The 18,828-nt window shown below is 40.7% G+C and overlaps 1 protein-coding gene across 4 annotated transcripts; it reads right to left on the bottom strand.

The window, feature by feature from the left end:
* Nucleotides 1-31: 31 nt before the first annotated feature.
* Nucleotides 32-17,972, bottom strand: ZNF410 (zinc finger protein 410). Of its 4 annotated transcripts, XM_057370030.1 has the most exons (11): nt 17,741-17,970; nt 16,665-16,747; nt 16,381-16,579; nt 7,703-7,838; nt 7,180-7,413; nt 6,696-6,887; nt 5,683-5,842; nt 5,184-5,365; nt 2,439-2,528; nt 1,223-1,348; nt 32-668 (listed from the first exon to the last, which is right to left on the bottom strand). In XM_057370030.1, exons 3-11 carry the CDS (start codon nt 16,411-16,413, stop codon nt 484-486), a joined length of 1,338 nt encoding a protein of 445 aa, XP_057226013.1. In that variant the 5' UTR covers nt 16,414-16,579; nt 16,665-16,747; nt 17,741-17,970; the 3' UTR covers nt 32-483. The 4 variants fall into 4 exon arrangements, with proteins under 4 accessions (XP_057226013.1, XP_057226096.1, XP_057225844.1 ...); XM_057370113.1 differs by lacking the exon at nt 16,665-16,747 and having other exon boundaries at nt 5,683-5,818; nt 17,741-17,972; XM_057369861.1 differs by lacking the exon at nt 16,665-16,747.
* Between the last annotated feature and the right edge of the window lie 856 nt (nt 17,973-18,828).

Genomic DNA, 18,828 nt, shown 5'->3' with positions numbered 1-18,828 from the left:
TGGGAAAAGCAGGAACAGATCACAGCAAATGTAACCAAATGATATCAAGTAGTACATTTATTTCATATAGTAAGTCAACTTTCTGACAGTGAGATGTATTAGAATATAGTCTCTGAAGGTAAAAGGTGGAAGAAAGGCCTGTTGCTCAAAATACTGAATACTTGAACAGTGCCTAGCACAATGAGGTCCTGGTCCTTAGCTGGGGCTCCTAGGTGCTCCAGCAAAACAAACACTTTAGGCTTTAGGAGATGGACTGCATAAGCAGTTCTGAAATGGCGTTCCACAACATGGGYTAAGTGACACCTAAGCAGCAGACTTCACCTTTTAAGCTCTGCAAGAGAGAAACTTGGTCCAGCAGATCTTCTCCAACTCCTGTTTTACGATTCATCCAATATCTACCCACCCCTCTGTGCRCAGTTAAAGCAATGTTCATTCATCCCACTGCAATATGGTGAGCCCCTAGGAGGAATGAGCGATCCCATCTCAGTCACCACATATAAGAGGGCGGAAAAAAGAGCAGCTGGTCTCACCCTCCTCTACGCCAATAATTGACTCAGTGTCTGGCAGGTGTAGAGACTCAACACCAAGGCTGGGCTGAGAGTTCATGGAGATGAGATTCTTACTATGCACTGTCGATTCTTCAAGCAAACTGCTGCCCATCAGTGACTCTGTTATGAAAAGAAAGGGTAAAAGAAAATTCTCATGATGCAATGACACTACAATATAAGATACAATCCCTGTCCTACTTCAAGTCATACTGACTTCTTCCCTAGACACCTACTTTATCCATTCCTACAYTTTGGGCATCCAGTGCTCCAATGGATGGAAAATACTATATTTACTATTTTGAAGGTTCAAAATATGGAATCTATGGTGGAATCTTAGGCAGGATTGGCTTTCTCTTTGAACATTTCACGTTGCATAAAAACCCAGGGTGCATGCAACAAGAATATATAACCAAGGGGAAAAATGCACGTAMAAAACCCCAATGAGATTCATATTAATTTTGAAAACAATAAACATATCTGCCCCTTGACCACAACACAAAAATACACCTTTGTGTTCTCTTCTAGAAAAGGGGAGGTAAGCAATCCATCCTCCAAGAGGAAAATACTTTTATTTCTTACTGGCTTGTGGTCTTTTGAGAACTTCTTTCCTTTTCTTCGACCACTAATATTTTTCCYGCACTTTTTCCCCAGGATGAGTGTGTTCCCTTCTTTACCTGGCTGTTCTCGTTCCCTGCTGCCAGCTGTTCCAATTCGGGAGTGGTGTTTCCTCATATGTACATTTCTGCTACCACTCTGGGAAAATGTCTTCCCACAAATTTGGCACTGATGTGGCTTCACTCCTTGGAGTCAAAGGGGGAAGAAATATCCCACGAATTATCAAATTGGGAGAAAAGACCTCATCAATCAAGAAACTAATAACACAGTTTTGAAATGGCTGTTAACACCACTGGTGCTAATTTATCAGTAAAAACCAAATGAGAAATAGTCCTGTCTCCTGGAGGGCAACAATCTTCTAGAACAGAAGACGTTTAGATTTCAGTACTGACAGYTGTTGGAAAACTCAAGTCTGAAGAGTAACAATGTCATCAAGTCTGACTAATGAGAGGGAACAAGTTATTTGAAATAATTTACTCACTGATAYGAAAATATTTGATGTCCCACACACATAATAAAATGACCTGAGGCAAGGAAGCTATCTCCTGCCATCACACAATGAATTGCAGCATCTGGTTTATATTACTGAGCAGAGACTTGATGATTACTTGTCACTGTGAAAGGATTTCCATTTTACAGAGCAGTTCATCATTTTCACAATACAAGTATGCTGTCCATACTTCTTAGCTCAATGGCATGGAAGCCAAGGAGATAGGACAGAAAAAGCATGGAGAAAGCTACTGCCAATGTTATTACCCCAATAAAATCTCCCATTCCCCAAACATACCATATTCATTGTGTGCTGCTGATATTTAAGACACACCAATCAAAATAGAAGGCAGAAGCTTTGAGATACATTTCCACCAAATCCTTTGTCCACTAAAAAGTATGTAGTAGGAATAAATAAAGGAAAACCCTACCTATGGCAGAAACCCACTAGCAAGAGATTTCAGATTCAAATGGCTGTGATTAACATACAGAGATGTTAGAATCTTTCTTTAAATAAGTAAATAGCAGCTATGAAGAAGATATTCTACTTCATGACATGTTAGAAACTATTTTTAAAAAAATTTAAAATGTAATTTGAATTTAGAAATAGAAACAACCAACAAGATTAAGGTATACAGGCTACAAGCATCATGAAAGGGAAGTCATGAAACACTACGACGAGAAGTTCTATAGAAACCAGGATTTTTCTCAAGGAAATCAAATCAAAGTCCTGAAATAAAGGTCTTCTCTCAGACAGATCACAGAATGTCAGATGAAGACACTTACCTGAGTGGACAACCAAATGTTTCCGAAGGCTGGAGTATTCAGCAAAAGAGCGACCACATCCCTGTGCCTGACACAGAAAGGGTTTTTCCCCTACAAGGGAAAAGTAAGTTCTTAGATTTTGGGATCACAATTTAATCTGCTTGCCCAAGTCCCTGAGAACAGCCTGTCCATTCTCCCTTTTGGCCTTATGTGTATCAAGAGTCCTTCCTAGGCTTCCTAAGCTTCCTAAGRTTTTTACAGCATTCTCTTCACCAGTGGAAACAGTGGCATTATTTTTAATATTCTTAGACCATCATACACTGAAAGCAAAGCAGGGGACCACTGTTTCTTGATAATCTTCTAAGTATATAAATACCAATAGAGTAACATAAAACTACTTGATCTACAATATACCTTCTATATGCAGTTCTCAACAACCAGCTCTCTGTTCCACATGTTCACGGGTCCTACTCCCTTTCTGCCTCTCAGTGCCAAAATCCCATTAACTGCACTTCCCTTCATATCAGATTCTATACTTTATTTCACATCAGGCTAAACTTGCCAAAATCCTGTGAGAGATGTGTCAGTCATTTATATTTATTTGTGAAGGAACTAATTCAAGGCACAAATTGTTCACACAGGCTGAAATTTATATCACAGCTATTTTTGATTTGTTTAAATTATGAAAACTGGAAGGTTACTACACTAACGCAGTGCAATAAAATTAATCTGCTTTGAACACCCCCTTAATAAATCTAGACATAACTTTTGCCTGCAACCCATTAAAGAACTTAATATGCCATGTTTAACACCATGATTCCAAGTCTTTAACTGTACAAGAATAATAGCAAGACGAGATTATGCAAGCTATTTTAACTATTTTATTATACAACATATATGTAGTTCTTTTAGAGTAAACTTGTTTTTAAAGGTGTTTCTACTGTGACATTGCCTTTAGAACTCTTCTCCCTACAGCTAATTTATTAGCTTCTTATCTACAATAGCATTCAACAGCTGTGAGCAAAAAGGATCAACACAGGATGTTCTAATTGGTATTAGCTGAAATATAYTGCAGAGCCTCAAACACTGATTGTACTTTCTGACTTGCTAAAGATCTTTCAAAGTTTGGAAAAACTACCATTGACCAAAGTAATAGTGCACAGTTCTATCTATAAGAAACCCTAGAGCTATTTACACCTACAGTTTCATAACACCTTTGGTCTGATCAGATTCTTAATTGCACATTATCCATTTGCAGCTCARAAAGTTATTATTTACTCCTCCAGAAGCCACTGCTCTGTTGGTTGCAGAATGCTCACTCTATCAGGGAGGATTGTGCATGTATGAGAGGGGCCTATTAACTTTATCTGCACCTTGGCTGGGAGCTTTAAGTGCAAAAGAAAACTGCAAAACATATGGCTGSTGCTACTACACATTCAAAATTTTATTATTGGTATATATGATTTTGAACTACATCCCAACATCTGCCCCCAAACCATGTGTTCTAGCTAGACTGCACATACTTTAAAATAGCAGCGTTTTGCCATGTGTATCTACAAACCACATACCATACGGTCATGTTTAAGTAAGGCAGAAGGYACAAACAGCTGCTGGTGACCCACATAATCTGTCATTTCATTTTACCAGGGAGGCCTTGTTCTCTCACAGTTGTCAAGGTTATTTTGAAATGTTAACTGACTGTAATCCAATGCTACCTTCCGAGGCCATTAGGGAAATCTCTGACAATATTCTGAGAAGCTTGAATTGGGCCATTTGTTTAAGTGTTGTGATAAYCTTGAAGCTTAAAAAACTAAACAAACGAAACCACCAGAATATTCACTATTAACTTTTCTAACTATTAAATTGCTAGTCATTTCAGCAGTAAATTCTGCGCCTTTCTCAAACAACTTTCTAGTACAAAGACACCTAAAGCTGCTACACCAACTTCCAAAAATACTGACAAGGCAGGATCAAATTCTCCAGAGGGGACATCATAAAMAAACCATGTAGAAAATACAGCACTATGAATTTAAGGTTCTCATTTTATTTACTATAAAAAGCTGAGCATGAGTTGAGAGTACACAGGCTCCAGCTTACAGTAACATCCCAAATTAGCATTAGCACAAACAGAGCAGTTTGCATGCCAAAATGCTGTCTTCTAATTAATGCATTTTTCTACTTTTCTTTGCTACTATATTTTTGCCACTCATTCCACTGTGTTCCTTATTTCCTTACATGTCCCAAATGTCCCATTCTACAAGCAGCATAGGTCACACAAGCTAGTCAGTCAGGCAGATGTCAGCACAGCTCCGACTGTGTGTCCACCAGGACTCCATACCGGAGAAATACCTAAGCTATTGAACCTTTCAGGAATTTCAAATAACCTCTTTATAAAACACAATTACAGAAGTCGTATTCACTAACTATTCCCTTGGTAACAATCTAGTTTCATATACCCCTCCCTTCATCACACAAGTGGAAGGGGGAAGGGAATCTTCAGAGTATGAGTCTGAGCAGAGTAGAGAATCACCACACAGAATTTGAAGGGTAAAACATGTGTGAAATCATACAGGATAGTAAAAGAGATTAGCAGTTGATTCATCTGACCTTTAGATTAGTATGAATTGACAGAAAAGGGACATTAATGGAGGGCAGAGGTAAACAACACAGTACCCTCAATAGCTTGAGGACAGAGGAGGAAGTGGTTTATTCCTCAGGAAAGACCCCACCTCAGCAAACCAAAAATAGGTGAGGTCTAAAACACACCAGTGTGAATTCTTAGGTGGTTCTTCAGATTTCCAGCTGTTGTGAACTGTTTGCCACAGCCCAGTTCTGTGCACACAAAGGGTTTTTCACCATTGTGAGTTCTCATGTGCACCTTCAGCCTCTGCAAGACATAGAAACTTTTTCCACAGCCTTCTGCTGGGCAGGTGAAGGAGCGGTCATTTCTGAAAAGCAACAAAAAGCTGTTTCATTACCAGCTACTGCAAGGTATTTTTTTCATGAACACTTGACTTCTTTCTTTTATTAAATACGTGCACCTGTTAAAATACAAAAATTCTACACCAAACATAACAAGGACCAGCAAAAATGATCTAAATCCGATCAAAGTATTTCAGCATAAATGACTTCAAGCAATAAAAAGGCCTAGTATTTATAATAATACCAAGTTTTCACATCTTGACAATGTCAAAACCTAACATTATCTCAAAYACAGAGCAGAGCTTTTCAAAGTCATAACAACAAATAGCTTTATTTTGCTCACCGGTGTGTTTTCAGATGATATTTGAAGTGAGCTGGCCACACAAACGTACGATCACAGCCCTCAACTGTGCACTTCAGCTTCCTTTCCACGCGAGATAAGTGAGGAATGGGGCTTGAGTCTTTTGGCTGCCCATCTCCTGTGCAAAGATGAACATTTTCACCTGGGAAAAAAAAGCCCAACAAAATCTAAAAAATATACAGATTACTATAATGTGTCAAATTCAATAGAAAAAAAACAGCATCATATATGATACAGGAYTGTAAAGCAGGTATGTGTCTGGCTACCAACTGTTTATCACATCCTACATGCTGCTGCCTAGCCCACAACAGGGATCAGACACAGACTTGCAAGGCTTACCAGGCTCATAGACTATTCCCAACAAGCCATCTGGATCAGATCAGCTGCTACCAGATAAGGCTTATCGCAAAAAGAATAGAAATCCAATGCACCAGATATTGTACAAATGGTCTCTATATCAATATCAAACAACCAATTTAAACTAAGAGCTGGCATAACTCTCTTTGAGAACACTTTAGCTAAAATAAGAGATATTGCATTTGCTTGCAATTATTTATTAAAATAATTAAGTTGCAAACCATGGGACTAAATCAAATCATGTATTCTCCAGAAAACTGATCTCCAAACTCAGGGGAGCTAAAAAGAAAGTATAATTTACAGTCTGTATTAAAAACAGGCTCTTAAAAGTGAAATTGAAAGTTAAAAACCAAGCAGCTGCAGTCAGAATGAAGATATTCTTTACATGTACCAGAGAACTAGTAGACTACAAGGAACAGATGGTTCCACTAGAGTTCATTTCCCTGAGAAAAAATGAGAAGCCTGTTTATTCTGAAGAAAAAAAGCATAATTGTCCTGTATAGTTCTATCGCTGATGATTTTAAGATGTCTGAACCGATTCAAAGCAAGACAGAATTAAAGARAGGGAAAAACAACCTGAAACTAAGGGTCTTATATGGAACATTCAACTTTTCAGACACAATCTGGGGATCTCCTACCATTATTGCTTGCTTTGGCATTCTTTGCAAGCTGTGCCCGAGTGGCAGCAATTAAACTGTCGTGGGCCAATTCTTGCACTCGTAGAAACCATGGGGTACTGCTGTCTGTGCTATCATGGGAAAGAAAGTCATTGCCAGAATCTTCTGCTTCATCTTGAACAAACACCAAGTGCTCTGCAGGAGACCCCAGCCCTAGAAAAGAAGACAAGTTTACTCATTACAAGAGTAATGTAACAGAATTAATTTTTTTTGCTTCTCGAGACCAGTGTTCATAGCATGGATGATATAGCTGCCCTGAAAAAGTCTCCACTGACCTTTACATTGCAGAAAGATGCTGATGATTAAATGCTCCTAAAATATCCAATAATGCCCAGCAAATTTAACGCTCTTTCCTCTTTATAAGCAGCAGGGAYAGAGTTGCACTTGTATCTTCTGCTTTCTGCTGAGACATATCCAGMCAGATGACAAACAGAAGTACAATTACCTGCTCTTGTTAGGTTGAGAAGAATGAATGAAGTGCTGTCGCTGGGCTGGAGGTCTTGCAATAAACTAGAAGTTTCTGGAGTTGACAGAAGTTCAGATGGTTTCTGTACATTCTGTGCCCTTGTTTCCTCTCCATCAGGGCCTACATTTACCTGGAGACTTCTCAAGACAGCAGATGAAGAAACATCTTTGGAAGAATTAGTGTGACTTGGAGAAGTGAGATCTCGTTCATCATCTAGCGAGGAAAGTGAAACCAGAGTAAATAAAAGTATAAATACACTATGACTAAAAGATACCAATGAAGTTATTTTTCTAGGAAAAAAAAAAACAGCAGAACTTGAGAGAGAAGGGACAAGGAAACTTCTAACTAGTCAGACTTCACTATTACATGAGAAGATTCTGTCACTCTGCTGAACTTGTTCCTCCATCGCTGAAATGTCTTATCAGCAAGAGACAGTGGGGGCACAGTGGCGAAGACAGCTGCGTGAAGGGCAGGGTCACAAAACCTGCCACACAGATTTTACCTGGCAACATGAGTCTGTTGCATTCTGAGGTCTCAGTAACCGGAAGCAGAGAGAGACAGGTGATGTCTTTTGGTTCAGATTCCACCAGTCCTTGTCCCAGTGGAATAGAAGTATTTTGGACAAACTGAACCAGCAGCTGAAAAAACACACTGAAGATTAGGTCAAGAGCAGCACAAATTATTTAAAAGGTATTAAATCCAGTCAATCCAGTAGCCCCTACTGTCTTGTAGGAGACATTGAATATAATCCCACAAATACATGTAGAGATAAATAAAAGCTTTCCAATTTACATTAATACAAAGAAATAATCGTTTGCATTTTTCATCCCTGAAATACCTATAAAATTCTCTTTTTTTAAAACATAAAATAAGCAGCTCTGGATCATGCAGAGTAAGTCTAGTTAGCCTATATCTCTTTTCAATTAATATTTTACCACTTGATACTTTCTTATGATCTAAGCTTTCAAACAAATGTTTTCCACACTCAGCCTTTGGTACAGGTATTTTTTAAAATCATTGTCTTTAAATACTTAACTGAAAGTTGGCCTTTTCTAAATTAAAAAAAAAAAAAATCAAAGAAAGGGATCAAGATGGATCAGGGCAGAACAAACACAGGAAAATGGTCAGGGAAGGGTAAAAGAAGCCCATTGCATATAAGCAGGAAGTTGGCCACTTTGATTGTCCAGCACAGCCTAACTCTCCCWCTCCATCCTGTCATCTTATTAAACTCCATTCTTAACTACTTCCTGTGTGATCCTGCTCTCGACAGTGGGTCTCTAGTGGCACACGCTAGTTTCTAGTGTGTGTCATATGCTAATGAATTCCAAGCGAGACTAGCTACCAAGCCAAATGAGAACTGTGGGGATATATCCCAAAGAAATCCATGAAGGTTTTCCCTAGACAGCAACCCTTGAACAAAGAATCAGGCACTTTGGGCTGCCCATGTTTATGAGGGTAAAGCTACARGCATTCAACCTGCGTTCATGTCTTTGGTATCAGTCACACTTGTACAGTGTGTGAGTAACAGCATGCACATATTTTCAAACAGGTACTAAACCTCATTAGTGGCTGGATCTAGTATGAGAATTAAAGAGCTGTCCYCATGTTTCTTGATGAGCCCAGGAGGTGAGAGGTTATCCAGTTCAGCAGATTTAGCCATCCTTAACATCAGTCAGCTCTGGCAAAAAAAATACTCCTGGCTAATTCCTAAAAATCTTGAGTTATAAAAAAGGAACCTGACATTTGAAAAGGAAGTCAAAGAAATTTCTTTTTTCACCCCTGAAGGTGTTCTCATATTTTTAACATAGCTCAGAGCAGCAAGGCATGTGCCTTGTTTACTCATTCTGTCCCTTTTACAACATCTCAAGTTTTCGTCCAAGTACGAGGTATAATGCTGGACTCTTCTTTACCTCCAAGGCAGACACAGACTCTTTTTTCTGTTACCAGTGCCACAGCACTCAATCTTAAAGTATACTGATTTACAAAGGAAGTGATGCTAGGAGTTAGAAGATAACACAGTCCAACTATTGCAATGGACTGAACAAGTTCTGTGAATTGCACAGGCTTTTTTAAACATTCTCAAATCTCTCCCCCATATGGATTTAAGCATCAGAGAGATGGAAAGGGGCCAGTTGTAGCACACACAGACACATACTTTACATTTCAGACAAAATGCTGCTCAAAACCCACATGTAGGATCTATTTATTTGCCTTTAAGTTCWGTCAAACTAACTCCTATACTCACATTTTTTGGGGCTTTTTTTAAACACGGAATGAAGAAATATGGAAAATAACACAACAAAAACRCAACCCTCACATTCCTTATCCCTATGAAACAACTTGACAAAGATTCTGCATTTTGCTGATTCTGCTGCTGTCTAGCAAACAATTTTATGTAGCAAACTTCCTCTATCTTTGGCATTTAGAAGGACACTACAAGACAGTTGTTCAAAAGCTAGTACCCTCATTGTGAGACATTTTAGCATGCATTCACACAGAGCCCAGATGCAGCTGTCTGTGCAGTGTGATGGTTCATCAGTGTCAAAAGAAAGAGACTAAAAAAATCATGAAGTGCGCACTGTGTATTAGTGATTAAAACCCAACAGTCACAGATAATTTGATTCTTATTTTATATGTTGTGATTAATACTTAATTTTCAGAAGTACTGGCATCTAACTCAAAATTATTCCTGTGGCAGACACCAGCCTTTTGAGCCTTTCCCACATCAAGATAAAGTCTGTTAAATYAAAGAAACTGCGAAGAAAACTTATTATTTGTGCTCTGATTTTCCTATGTGTATTTCCTTTCACAATAATACTAGAAATACTGATGTTTTCTTGAACAGTTTTACCTCAAAGAATWGCTGTTGTAGGAACCCTGAAGCTTTAACAGCTCTGATTGGTCTCCTCTGGGACCCCTATCCACATACTCTCCCTAGAGGCTTCTTTTAAACTCAGCCTGGGCCACTCATTCATGAACCTCAGATTTTTACTCTATCTGTGTCTCCAGCCTCATCTTCTACTGCTCCTACCTGGCCTCTAGATAGACCCAGGACCTGGTTCATCACTTTGCCTTCTCTAGGGCTGTGGATTCCAACACCTGTCTCTGCCTTCCATGCTCAGGTACTGCAGTATTTTTCCTTAGTCAGTGAGGGCACTGCCTGGGTTGGGATCACCCTTGACTCCCTGCTCACCCTCCCTTAGGAGCAGCCTGTCATCACTGACAATTATGAAGCTACAAATTAAGTCTTGAAGTCATTCAGATGGCAAGGTGCCATTTGAACTAGGCCACAAGCCAGATGGTAGTTTGAAAGGTTAGAATTGTTTCATCTTAGATATAAGATTATCGGAAGGACCTGGTAAGAAGACAAAACTATTTTTATGTTGTCAAAAAAATACACAGGCARTAAGAGACAGTCCCTCCCCCAGGGCCATGCATTCTAATTTAGGATTAAAAAAATAGGAGAAAGAAGTAAAAAGAGTTAGGAATAATTAGCAAGGCAACCAGAAAAAAAGAAGTAGGGACTAAAAACTGTGAGCATTAAGATAGTTCTAAATTACTGGATTGTCTTTCACATTGATGAGCCCTGCTGCTGCTCACTGCACCATGAAACACTTGTTTTATGGACYCTTTTATTTTTATATTAAAAGACCTAAATGAAATTTGCCTCCTACAAGAAGAAACCTTTGCTTTAAACTTTCCACTTCAACATTAAACCACTAGGGAAAAGCAAAATGCAGCAACCACAAACAGATGCTCAGAAGAAAGAGATCCTTTTAATTTGCTTTGTAAAGTAATGACAAGCTGGTTCAGAGAATTATGAGAGGGCAAAAAAAGCAGAAGGAAACAAATGGACATGAGTCATACTCATTATTAAAATCTGGAATTAAAAAAATCCCCAACCCTTCACATAAACTAAAGCAAACCATTCACCAACTCTATATCAAATAACTCAAAGAAAATAAGCTTTCACATTAGTTTTATCTTGACATATTTCCCCYAAACCTTCCTGTTCAAAATCAATAAATACCTTTGTGGACAACTACAACTGGAACATAAGAAAGAAGTCATTACAAACACTGTGTTATGCTTTTTAAAGTTTCTCTTAATTTGGTTTTGCAGCTGAAAGTAAATAGGAAATTATAAGGGCTTCTGGTAATTGGCAGCATAGAAATCTAGGAACAAGACAGATGATAAACCAAATGMACAGATACACAAACACTAACAAACTCTAGCAAACAACAGATAAGAAGTAAAAATACTCAGAACTCCTGGGACACTGACGGATGGGCCAGTACAGGAACAACTTGAGTGCGACCTTGAAAAAATTCAGCYAGAAACTTTGTAAAGAATAGGAACAACGTTATCATGGGTTACCAGAACATCTCATGAACAAAAGCACTTCTTACACTACACAGGGGAAATTCTAGGACTTAATAGGTAAAACATATTAAGATATCTTTAGAAACTGTGAGACTGTGAAAAACTTATGGATGTTTAGGTGAAGGACCCAAAGCAAGGAAAGGGAGGGATGAAAGCAAATAGGAGAGAAGCAACCACTGGGAACGGAAAGGGGATTAGGAATAGTAGGGGTTCACCACATTAGCAGGTTGCTGGTCCACATGACCAATGGGGTCTCTCATTCTCTCTACTGCTTTTTGCTCCTAAATAGGAACATAATTTTCTGAGTACATTCATTTGATTAAATTCACTTTGGAATAGTCTGTGAAATACAGAAAAATCACAGTCTGGAAATCCAAGATCCTGGCCAGAGGCTGAACTATAAAGACCAGGGCTTGGAGATGGATACTGGAAGGACTCAAAATTTGGACAGACACATGACCACAAGCATGCGCATCAGCCAAGGGAGGACACGTGTCGCATGTGAGCAAATTTCAAGCCTCGCTACCTGGTAAGTAAGGACAGGATTAAGCCATTTGTGGTTTTCTTTTCCATGTGAATGCCATTTGTGTTTGAAGGTGCCAGTAAAAGCACCATCCCGCCACACAGCCATGTCTGCGCTGTCTATGTGTGCACTGGCACATTTTTACAGTTCAGACCCAGGAGCACTTCTGTGTGCACCGGCAAACAGTCTGGTGGTCTCATGTCTGAAAGACCAGGGAGGGAGGAATCTCCTAGATGATACAGTTTGACAGATCCCAAAACCAAGTAACATCTGGCATCACAAACAGGCCCCAGATAGACAGTAAATATTCCTGAGATGGTGACCGTAGAATCCCTGCACACAGAGGACTGATCCAGTATGGCCAAAGTGCTAGAATTTGCAACCAAAGTAGATAGGTCATCTTGGGACACCAGAATAGGAATAGTTAGGGATAGTTCTGAATACACAGAATATTAACAGAACACAAAAGGAACAGTAAGAGGTGTGAGGTGGCTTTACTYTATAGCTAAGAGATCCCTTGGAATTTTAAATAAATTATAATATTGCAAAAGGACATCTTCAACTTAAGAGATTCAAATTTTATGGGACAGACGTGAATCATACAGAGAGAATCTATAATCCTTAAAGGACTAAGTTCAGCTGCATCTTGATACAAAGAATTTTATTTTTGCTCTGCCATATCACCTTCTTGAATACATCCTTTAACTACTTCTGCTAAAATGCCACGTAACTCTGAAAACTCTGTAAATAATGCAAACAGTGTATGTATTAAAAATATAAAATACTTATTGGCTGCTGTCACTAAGSAAATAATTGTCATCCCTGCTGGTCAACAAGAAATGGCTAGAYAGGATGATCCCAGGGTCTATCACTGCAAGCAATGCAGAATGCTTGTGCTTCCAAGAGGCTTGGATAATGGCCCTGACATAAGAGGGAAAAAGATGCTCACAACAAACAAACAAAAAACTCTTTAAAGAACTGAGAACCTCTACGAGAGATCCTTTACAAAAATAAATCCAAACAAAACAACCAAACCAGAAACAAATGTTAATATGACCGCCTGGGATGAATCATGTTAAGTCTGTGTCCCATAACAGATGATTCAAAAGCCAGGAAGTGTCAGGCAGCTGCTCTGGTTGAAACAGGGGTGGCTGGGAGGGATAGGGTAAGAAGGTCCTCCAGAATCTCAGATCTATCTGCCCACTAGACAAGCTGGAGCTAGACTAGGCTCCCAGAGCAGGACAGACCATGTCTTTAATCAAAATCATTACTGTTCTAAATTTAACCAGCAAACCACAAGCAAATAAAGAGGTCAAAAGAAAATTTAGTGGAGGGGGAGGAAAAAGGAGGGGCTGGAGCTGAAGGGTGTGCAGGGCAGAAGGCTTGTTACCTAGAAACTGGGATGTCCTCCTCCCATACAGCCTCTGGGGAACTAATTAAATCACAAGTGTCTCTCCTTGTGAGGTGMTGAGGAGGAGACAAATGAGAGGCTAAGATACCTCTTCTCACCTTTTCAATAACAAATTCAATTTACAGAACAGAGATGTAATTCACTTGATTGTGCTAAGAGTTACCCCAAGAGCAGAAAGCACCCTGCACTGGACCAGTGCTGGAGGTGGCTGGAAATACTTGCCCTCRTCATAAACCACTTTGAAGGCTGAAAGCATGCAAAATACAAATCTTAGCAGTTCCCTGAGGAATGACAGCTACATAGCTTTGGGGGCAGGGAGTCCAGAAGAAAAAGCAGACCCATCCCTCCATACACTCACCACTTGCTGTGAAAGGAGGATTCACCTCAAGCATTAMATGGTACCTTGGTGGTTTCTTTAGGGACAAAATCAGCAGCAAAGAAGTCTATGCAAYATAGACAGTGCGTTGACTGTTAGCATCTACACGCACACAAATACAGCTAGATCTTAATTAACACATTTCTCACAAGGCAGGGTGTATRAAAAAACACCTGTGGCTATAAGAACTGTGGTGTCATGGCTCACCAGAGGACATAAAATCATGATCTACTTTCAGAGATACTTGAACTGCTATTTGGGAAAAGGGTAAAAGGAGTAAAAAMTTGTACTAACTTAACATTCAAATTTCATAATCAGATCTAGAAAAAGAGGGTATGTATAGAAGGAAATAAATAAAAATTTTTAGTATAAAATAGCCTCGATCAAGATTGAGGAACATAATTTAGAAGACATGAAAGGATAYAGGACATCCATAGAAAGGATGTCCTCTGCTACAACCCATGTAGCTTCTATGTACCAGGCCTGTTTCTACTGGAGAATAAACACCTAATTCCTATTGTGGGCTTGCTAAGAAGGAAATGCAACTTCATCATGAGGAAATAGGACTATTATGTAAACAAGCCTAATTAACAAACACCTTACTCAAGCCGAGAAAAGGCAAGGCCCAGTTACAGCTCCTATTTGAGGAATGAGGAAACGAGCATTCCAACTGTCCTGGTCCCTGGCTGTCAGAAATAATCTAAGGGAATGCACCCATTCACAAACAGAAGTAACTAAGTCCTCCCACCTTATTGTTCAGAACTCTGAAAAATTTTGATAGAATGTACGAGATATCAAGGACAGGGCACAAGACAGGRGCGCTTTGCAGATCATGTCGAGACTACTCAGGGCTGCTACGAATTTGCAGCTACTTTCTCCAAACAGTGTAATTGGAAGAGCTTTGGCTGCTCTGTTAAGAAACAACTACCTTGTGGGCTGTAATGAATTACCAGCACCTAACCATCATTCTTTTTAGAGTACCAGTTTAAGATACATGCTGTATTGCTTATGGACTGAAAAGGTTTAAAAACAAGATTCAATATAAACTATTCAATTAGACTTGCAAACTTCCCCAAAAGGTACTTCATAGCTGTACTATGTCCTCTGCTCTAGGACTTCAGCTGTCTGCAGTGTTAAAGCYGAGAACCAGAAAAAACAAGGCCACCAAGTGATACAAGCCCCTGCATCTTTAAATTGGGGAATGCATAGATAGCTGGCAAATGGCCATTCAATCTGAAAGATAAGGAAAGAGAGGCAGCAGGTGGTGGTGGTGTTGAATCTAACAAATTGCAGACACTTATATCTACCACACTATAGGTAACAAAACCCAGAACTCCTCAGCAACTAATTGGTGAGCCACTGCTAAAGTGACATCTTGAAAAGGTTCAACCAGAAATTTTAAGTGATAAGAAAACAAAGCTGCTTTGGCTTATCAGAATGGGTCTCATATGACAGACCAAACTTACTATCCAATATGACAAGGACAGCAGGATGTATTAAGCTTATTATCTATGTTTAGAGGGGATTTCAAGGTGGATAAATGAAGAACCAGTGGCAGCAGGGAGAGAAGAGATGCCAATTGTATGTTTACTGGCTGTTAGTACACTGCTGTGCCTGACCACTGCAGTCCCTACTATCTACTTACCCATCATATTCCTAAATATTCTACCCCCAACTGAGTCCACTGMTAGTGAGCTTCTGGTTGACTAAGGTAAGTAGGAGGCTACCACAGTCTGGGAAAAAAGCCCAAAAAGATTCAGTCAGAAACTGGCTAAAAATCTATGGGTCTGGGCAGAAAGACTGCAGGCCTGGTAGAGACATGTGAATGTGAGTATGCATGAGAATTGAGTGATGAGAGTACAGCTACAGGCCGCTAGCAAACCATCACTGTTAGTGCTTTACCCGTGTATGTGATAACATGGATGTGTATGTTCATGCTTTACCTCTATTTATGGCCAGCTGTGCATGCTCACATGTCCATGTAATTCATACCCAGCTCTGCTGCCTGCTGAACCTGGGAACAGTCCAGCAGCCTCACCCTGAGCAACTGGGATCTCCTGGGTGCTGACGCCTACCACATCTGCCAAGTGCTTACTGGAAACACCAGTACTTTGAAAAACCAGACTGGATAATGCTAATAGAAGATCTCAAATTGTCCAAAAGCAAGTTAAGGCAATTTGGTTTGAGGGAAAGAAATAGTCGATTCATTAACTTCTTTTATTCTTGTAACAGAAAGAACATTGTAATAGTAGGAAAGAAAAAGTAATCTGAGAACAGGCAAGAGAATTGGCTGGTACTTCAAAGGAGGTAAAAAAAACTTGCAGGATTTTCTAATTTTTTACCATTCGAATCAAAGCATGGAAGCATTAGAACATGTCACTGAAAACATCTGGAAAATTCATAAGCAGCAATCTGAGTAAACTCACTGAACCCTAAGTGTTGCCCATAAACGTTCCTGGGAACCAAACCCAGTTCATAATTGCTCACCTCAGGTTTGGATTCTAACTCATCCGATAACATTGATTCAAGTGTCCAACTCCTGCAGCTGTCCTCAGCAAGGCACAGATTTATTTGTTTTTAGTTCAGAGAGAAAAACACTCCCTGATTATTTTCATATTTTCCTAAGAGCAAACCAGTATGGTGGTCCTTCTGCAAGAAGCTCTGCTGCGCAAATAATTAATTTAACCTAAAACAACAAAAAAGGAAATATAAAGAAAGAGAAACTGAAAAACAAAAGCAAAGCAAAAAGAAGCGAACAAGTGTTGATGTACCTGTAAAATATATTTTGAGGTAGTGGTAAAACCCATTTATAGAGATTCCTGGATTTCTGTTTTCCCTGAGTCAACAAAATAGCCTTTAAAAATTAATTTCACAGTGTTAGGATGTTATTTAAAACATTTTCTTTGCAATCACTAATTATCAATGGAAAATGGCCTTGTTTGTTCTGGAAACTTATGGGATCAATTGCAAATCACATAAAGCATGCAGGAGATGAAGAGGCTGAACTCTCAGCCTGCAGCACAGTGGAATTATCCAAATTATTGATAAAAGGGAACCATATACACCAGGAAACCTCAGTTTTTCCTGTGAGTCAAGGTACTTCACAGAATCCAAAATGTGGTATCTTGGTAAGCCCAGATAAATAGAAGTTATTTCACAAATACCCATATATTTGTGCTAAAAGGGAACATGAGAACATTTTATCAATTTTTGCCTACCGGGAAAACACTCAGACACCGCTGAGGAAAGAAGAAAGTAAACCATATAGTTCTTTCCCCCTTCCATCACAACTACCAAACTATTGACTACGTTAAAAAATAACGAGAATACTGGATCAGCTAAAAAGAGAACCTAAAAGCCTTYCTCTCACACTCCTGACAGGATCACTCCAGCACGGAGCTTCACTTGCCGTTAAGGGGCAAGACACCACACACAGCGAGCGCACACTCAGCGCACCGCACGCAGCGAGCCAGGGCCCAGCCATMCTCCCGTGTCCACCCGCTGCCCCTGTCAGCCCGCACCCGGCAGGGCGGGCCCCGAGCGACCCACGGGGACAAGAGCCGGAGCGGCCGGGCCCGGCTGCCCGCGCTCCGGCCGGGAGGAGGCGGGCGGGGGGCCGGGGAGGAACGGGGGCAAGGCGGAGCGCTGAGGCCCGGCGGGGCAGGTGCCACCCGCCCCCCCGCGCGGGCCCGGCCGCCGCCGTGAGGGGAGGCCCCGGCGGCAGGGACGGGAGGCTCGGGAGGGCCGGATCGCCCCCCGCGCTCCACAGCTCGCTGGGTTCCCGCACCCCACGGGGGTGGGCGAGTCCCTCAGGAGCAGCCGGGCTGCCCCCCACCACCCGCCTTACCGGCATCTCCACCGCCCGGACGTGACGGGCCCCGGCCGGAAACAGCGCGGGGCTCGGGGCGAGCGCGGGGCGGAGCGACGCTGCCGCTCGTCGCCGTCGGTCTGTATCACCCCCAGAGAGGCTGCAGGAGCRGCTCGCTGCCTGAGCTTTTCCCCGGCTCCCTTGGGATCGTTACCAGGCCTACAGTCTTCAGCTGCAGCCTGATTCCTCTTCAAGTAGCCTTTTTCATGTGGGTTGTTACCGCACAAGTGAAGATTATGCCGGAAACCTACAGTCAGGTTCAATCTGCTGAGCTCCTATTTTCTTCTACATAAATCAACACGGAAGACACGTTATCCCAGTTTGTTATAGCACATGTGGAAACACCGGTTTCCCACTAATACTTTATTTCTGCTTTGCTCTGACTCGCTGCAGCTGGTGATGGAAAACTCCAGAGATCACAGCAGCTCATTAATGACACATACTAAGTTAGTAATTCCATGTCTTTGCAATGTACCTAAAAAAAACCAAGAAAGGACTGAGTAATTTTAAAAACTTGTACTTTGTTTTTAGYTTGTTATCTGTAGGTGACCAGGCAAAGCACCTGAAGAAGTTGGCAGCCTCTGGTCTTGACTTAAGCAGCAGAGCCAATGACCTTCAGGTCTTGTAAACTTTAACTTGGTTACTGCTAGCCCATAGTTTTGGAACCACATGTGATTCCTGACTCCCATGCCAACACAGCTGMTCGTGGTACACTGCTGGTGATGGTCCTCATAGCAATGAGAAACTCACTGATATGAAAGTAACCCAACAGTGGCTATCAAGGCTGACAAAGTAAGATTTTCTGAGGCTCCCTAGGAGCACAGCCTGTTCTGATCCACAGTGGACTGTACAAAAACCTGTGCTCACTTCCTGGTAAAAGGCTGTCATATCCTGCCTTGAACTACTTAAGAATGGTTTCTTTTTTTTTCACAGCCCCTCCAGAATGTGCAGCATGGCTTCACTGCCTTTCAGAAAATTTGAAAAATTTGATTTGCAGCTTAAAGATTCAGTTATCTCCCTCAGCATTAAATGTTAAGTGAGTGGCTTCATGGAGGGCAATGCATTGG

Source organism: Malurus melanocephalus, unplaced genomic scaffold (genome assembly GCF_030028575.1).
Source record: "Malurus melanocephalus ecotype Western Australia unplaced genomic scaffold, MMel_1.1 scaffold_0, whole genome shotgun sequence".
Lineage (NCBI taxonomy): Eukaryota > Metazoa > Chordata > Aves > Passeriformes > Maluridae > Malurus > Malurus melanocephalus.
Note: the sequence above shows the minus strand (reverse complement) of the source record. Positions and strands in the feature narration are given on the sequence as shown.

Bases quoted from the DNA above. Each gene is read 5' to 3' on its own strand.
- ZNF410 (XM_057370030.1), bottom strand. From the start codon at position 16,413: ATGTTATCGGATGAGTTAGAATCCAAACCTGAG. The intron at 5,366-5,682 runs GTGAGCAAAATA...GTTGCTTTTCAG, and splicing joins TATCATCTGAAAACACACCG to AAATGACCGCTCCTTCACCT. The intron at 1,349-2,438 runs GTAAGTGTCTTC...TTTGACTCCAAG, and splicing joins ACATTTGGTTGTCCACTCAG to GAGTGAAGCCACATCAGTGC.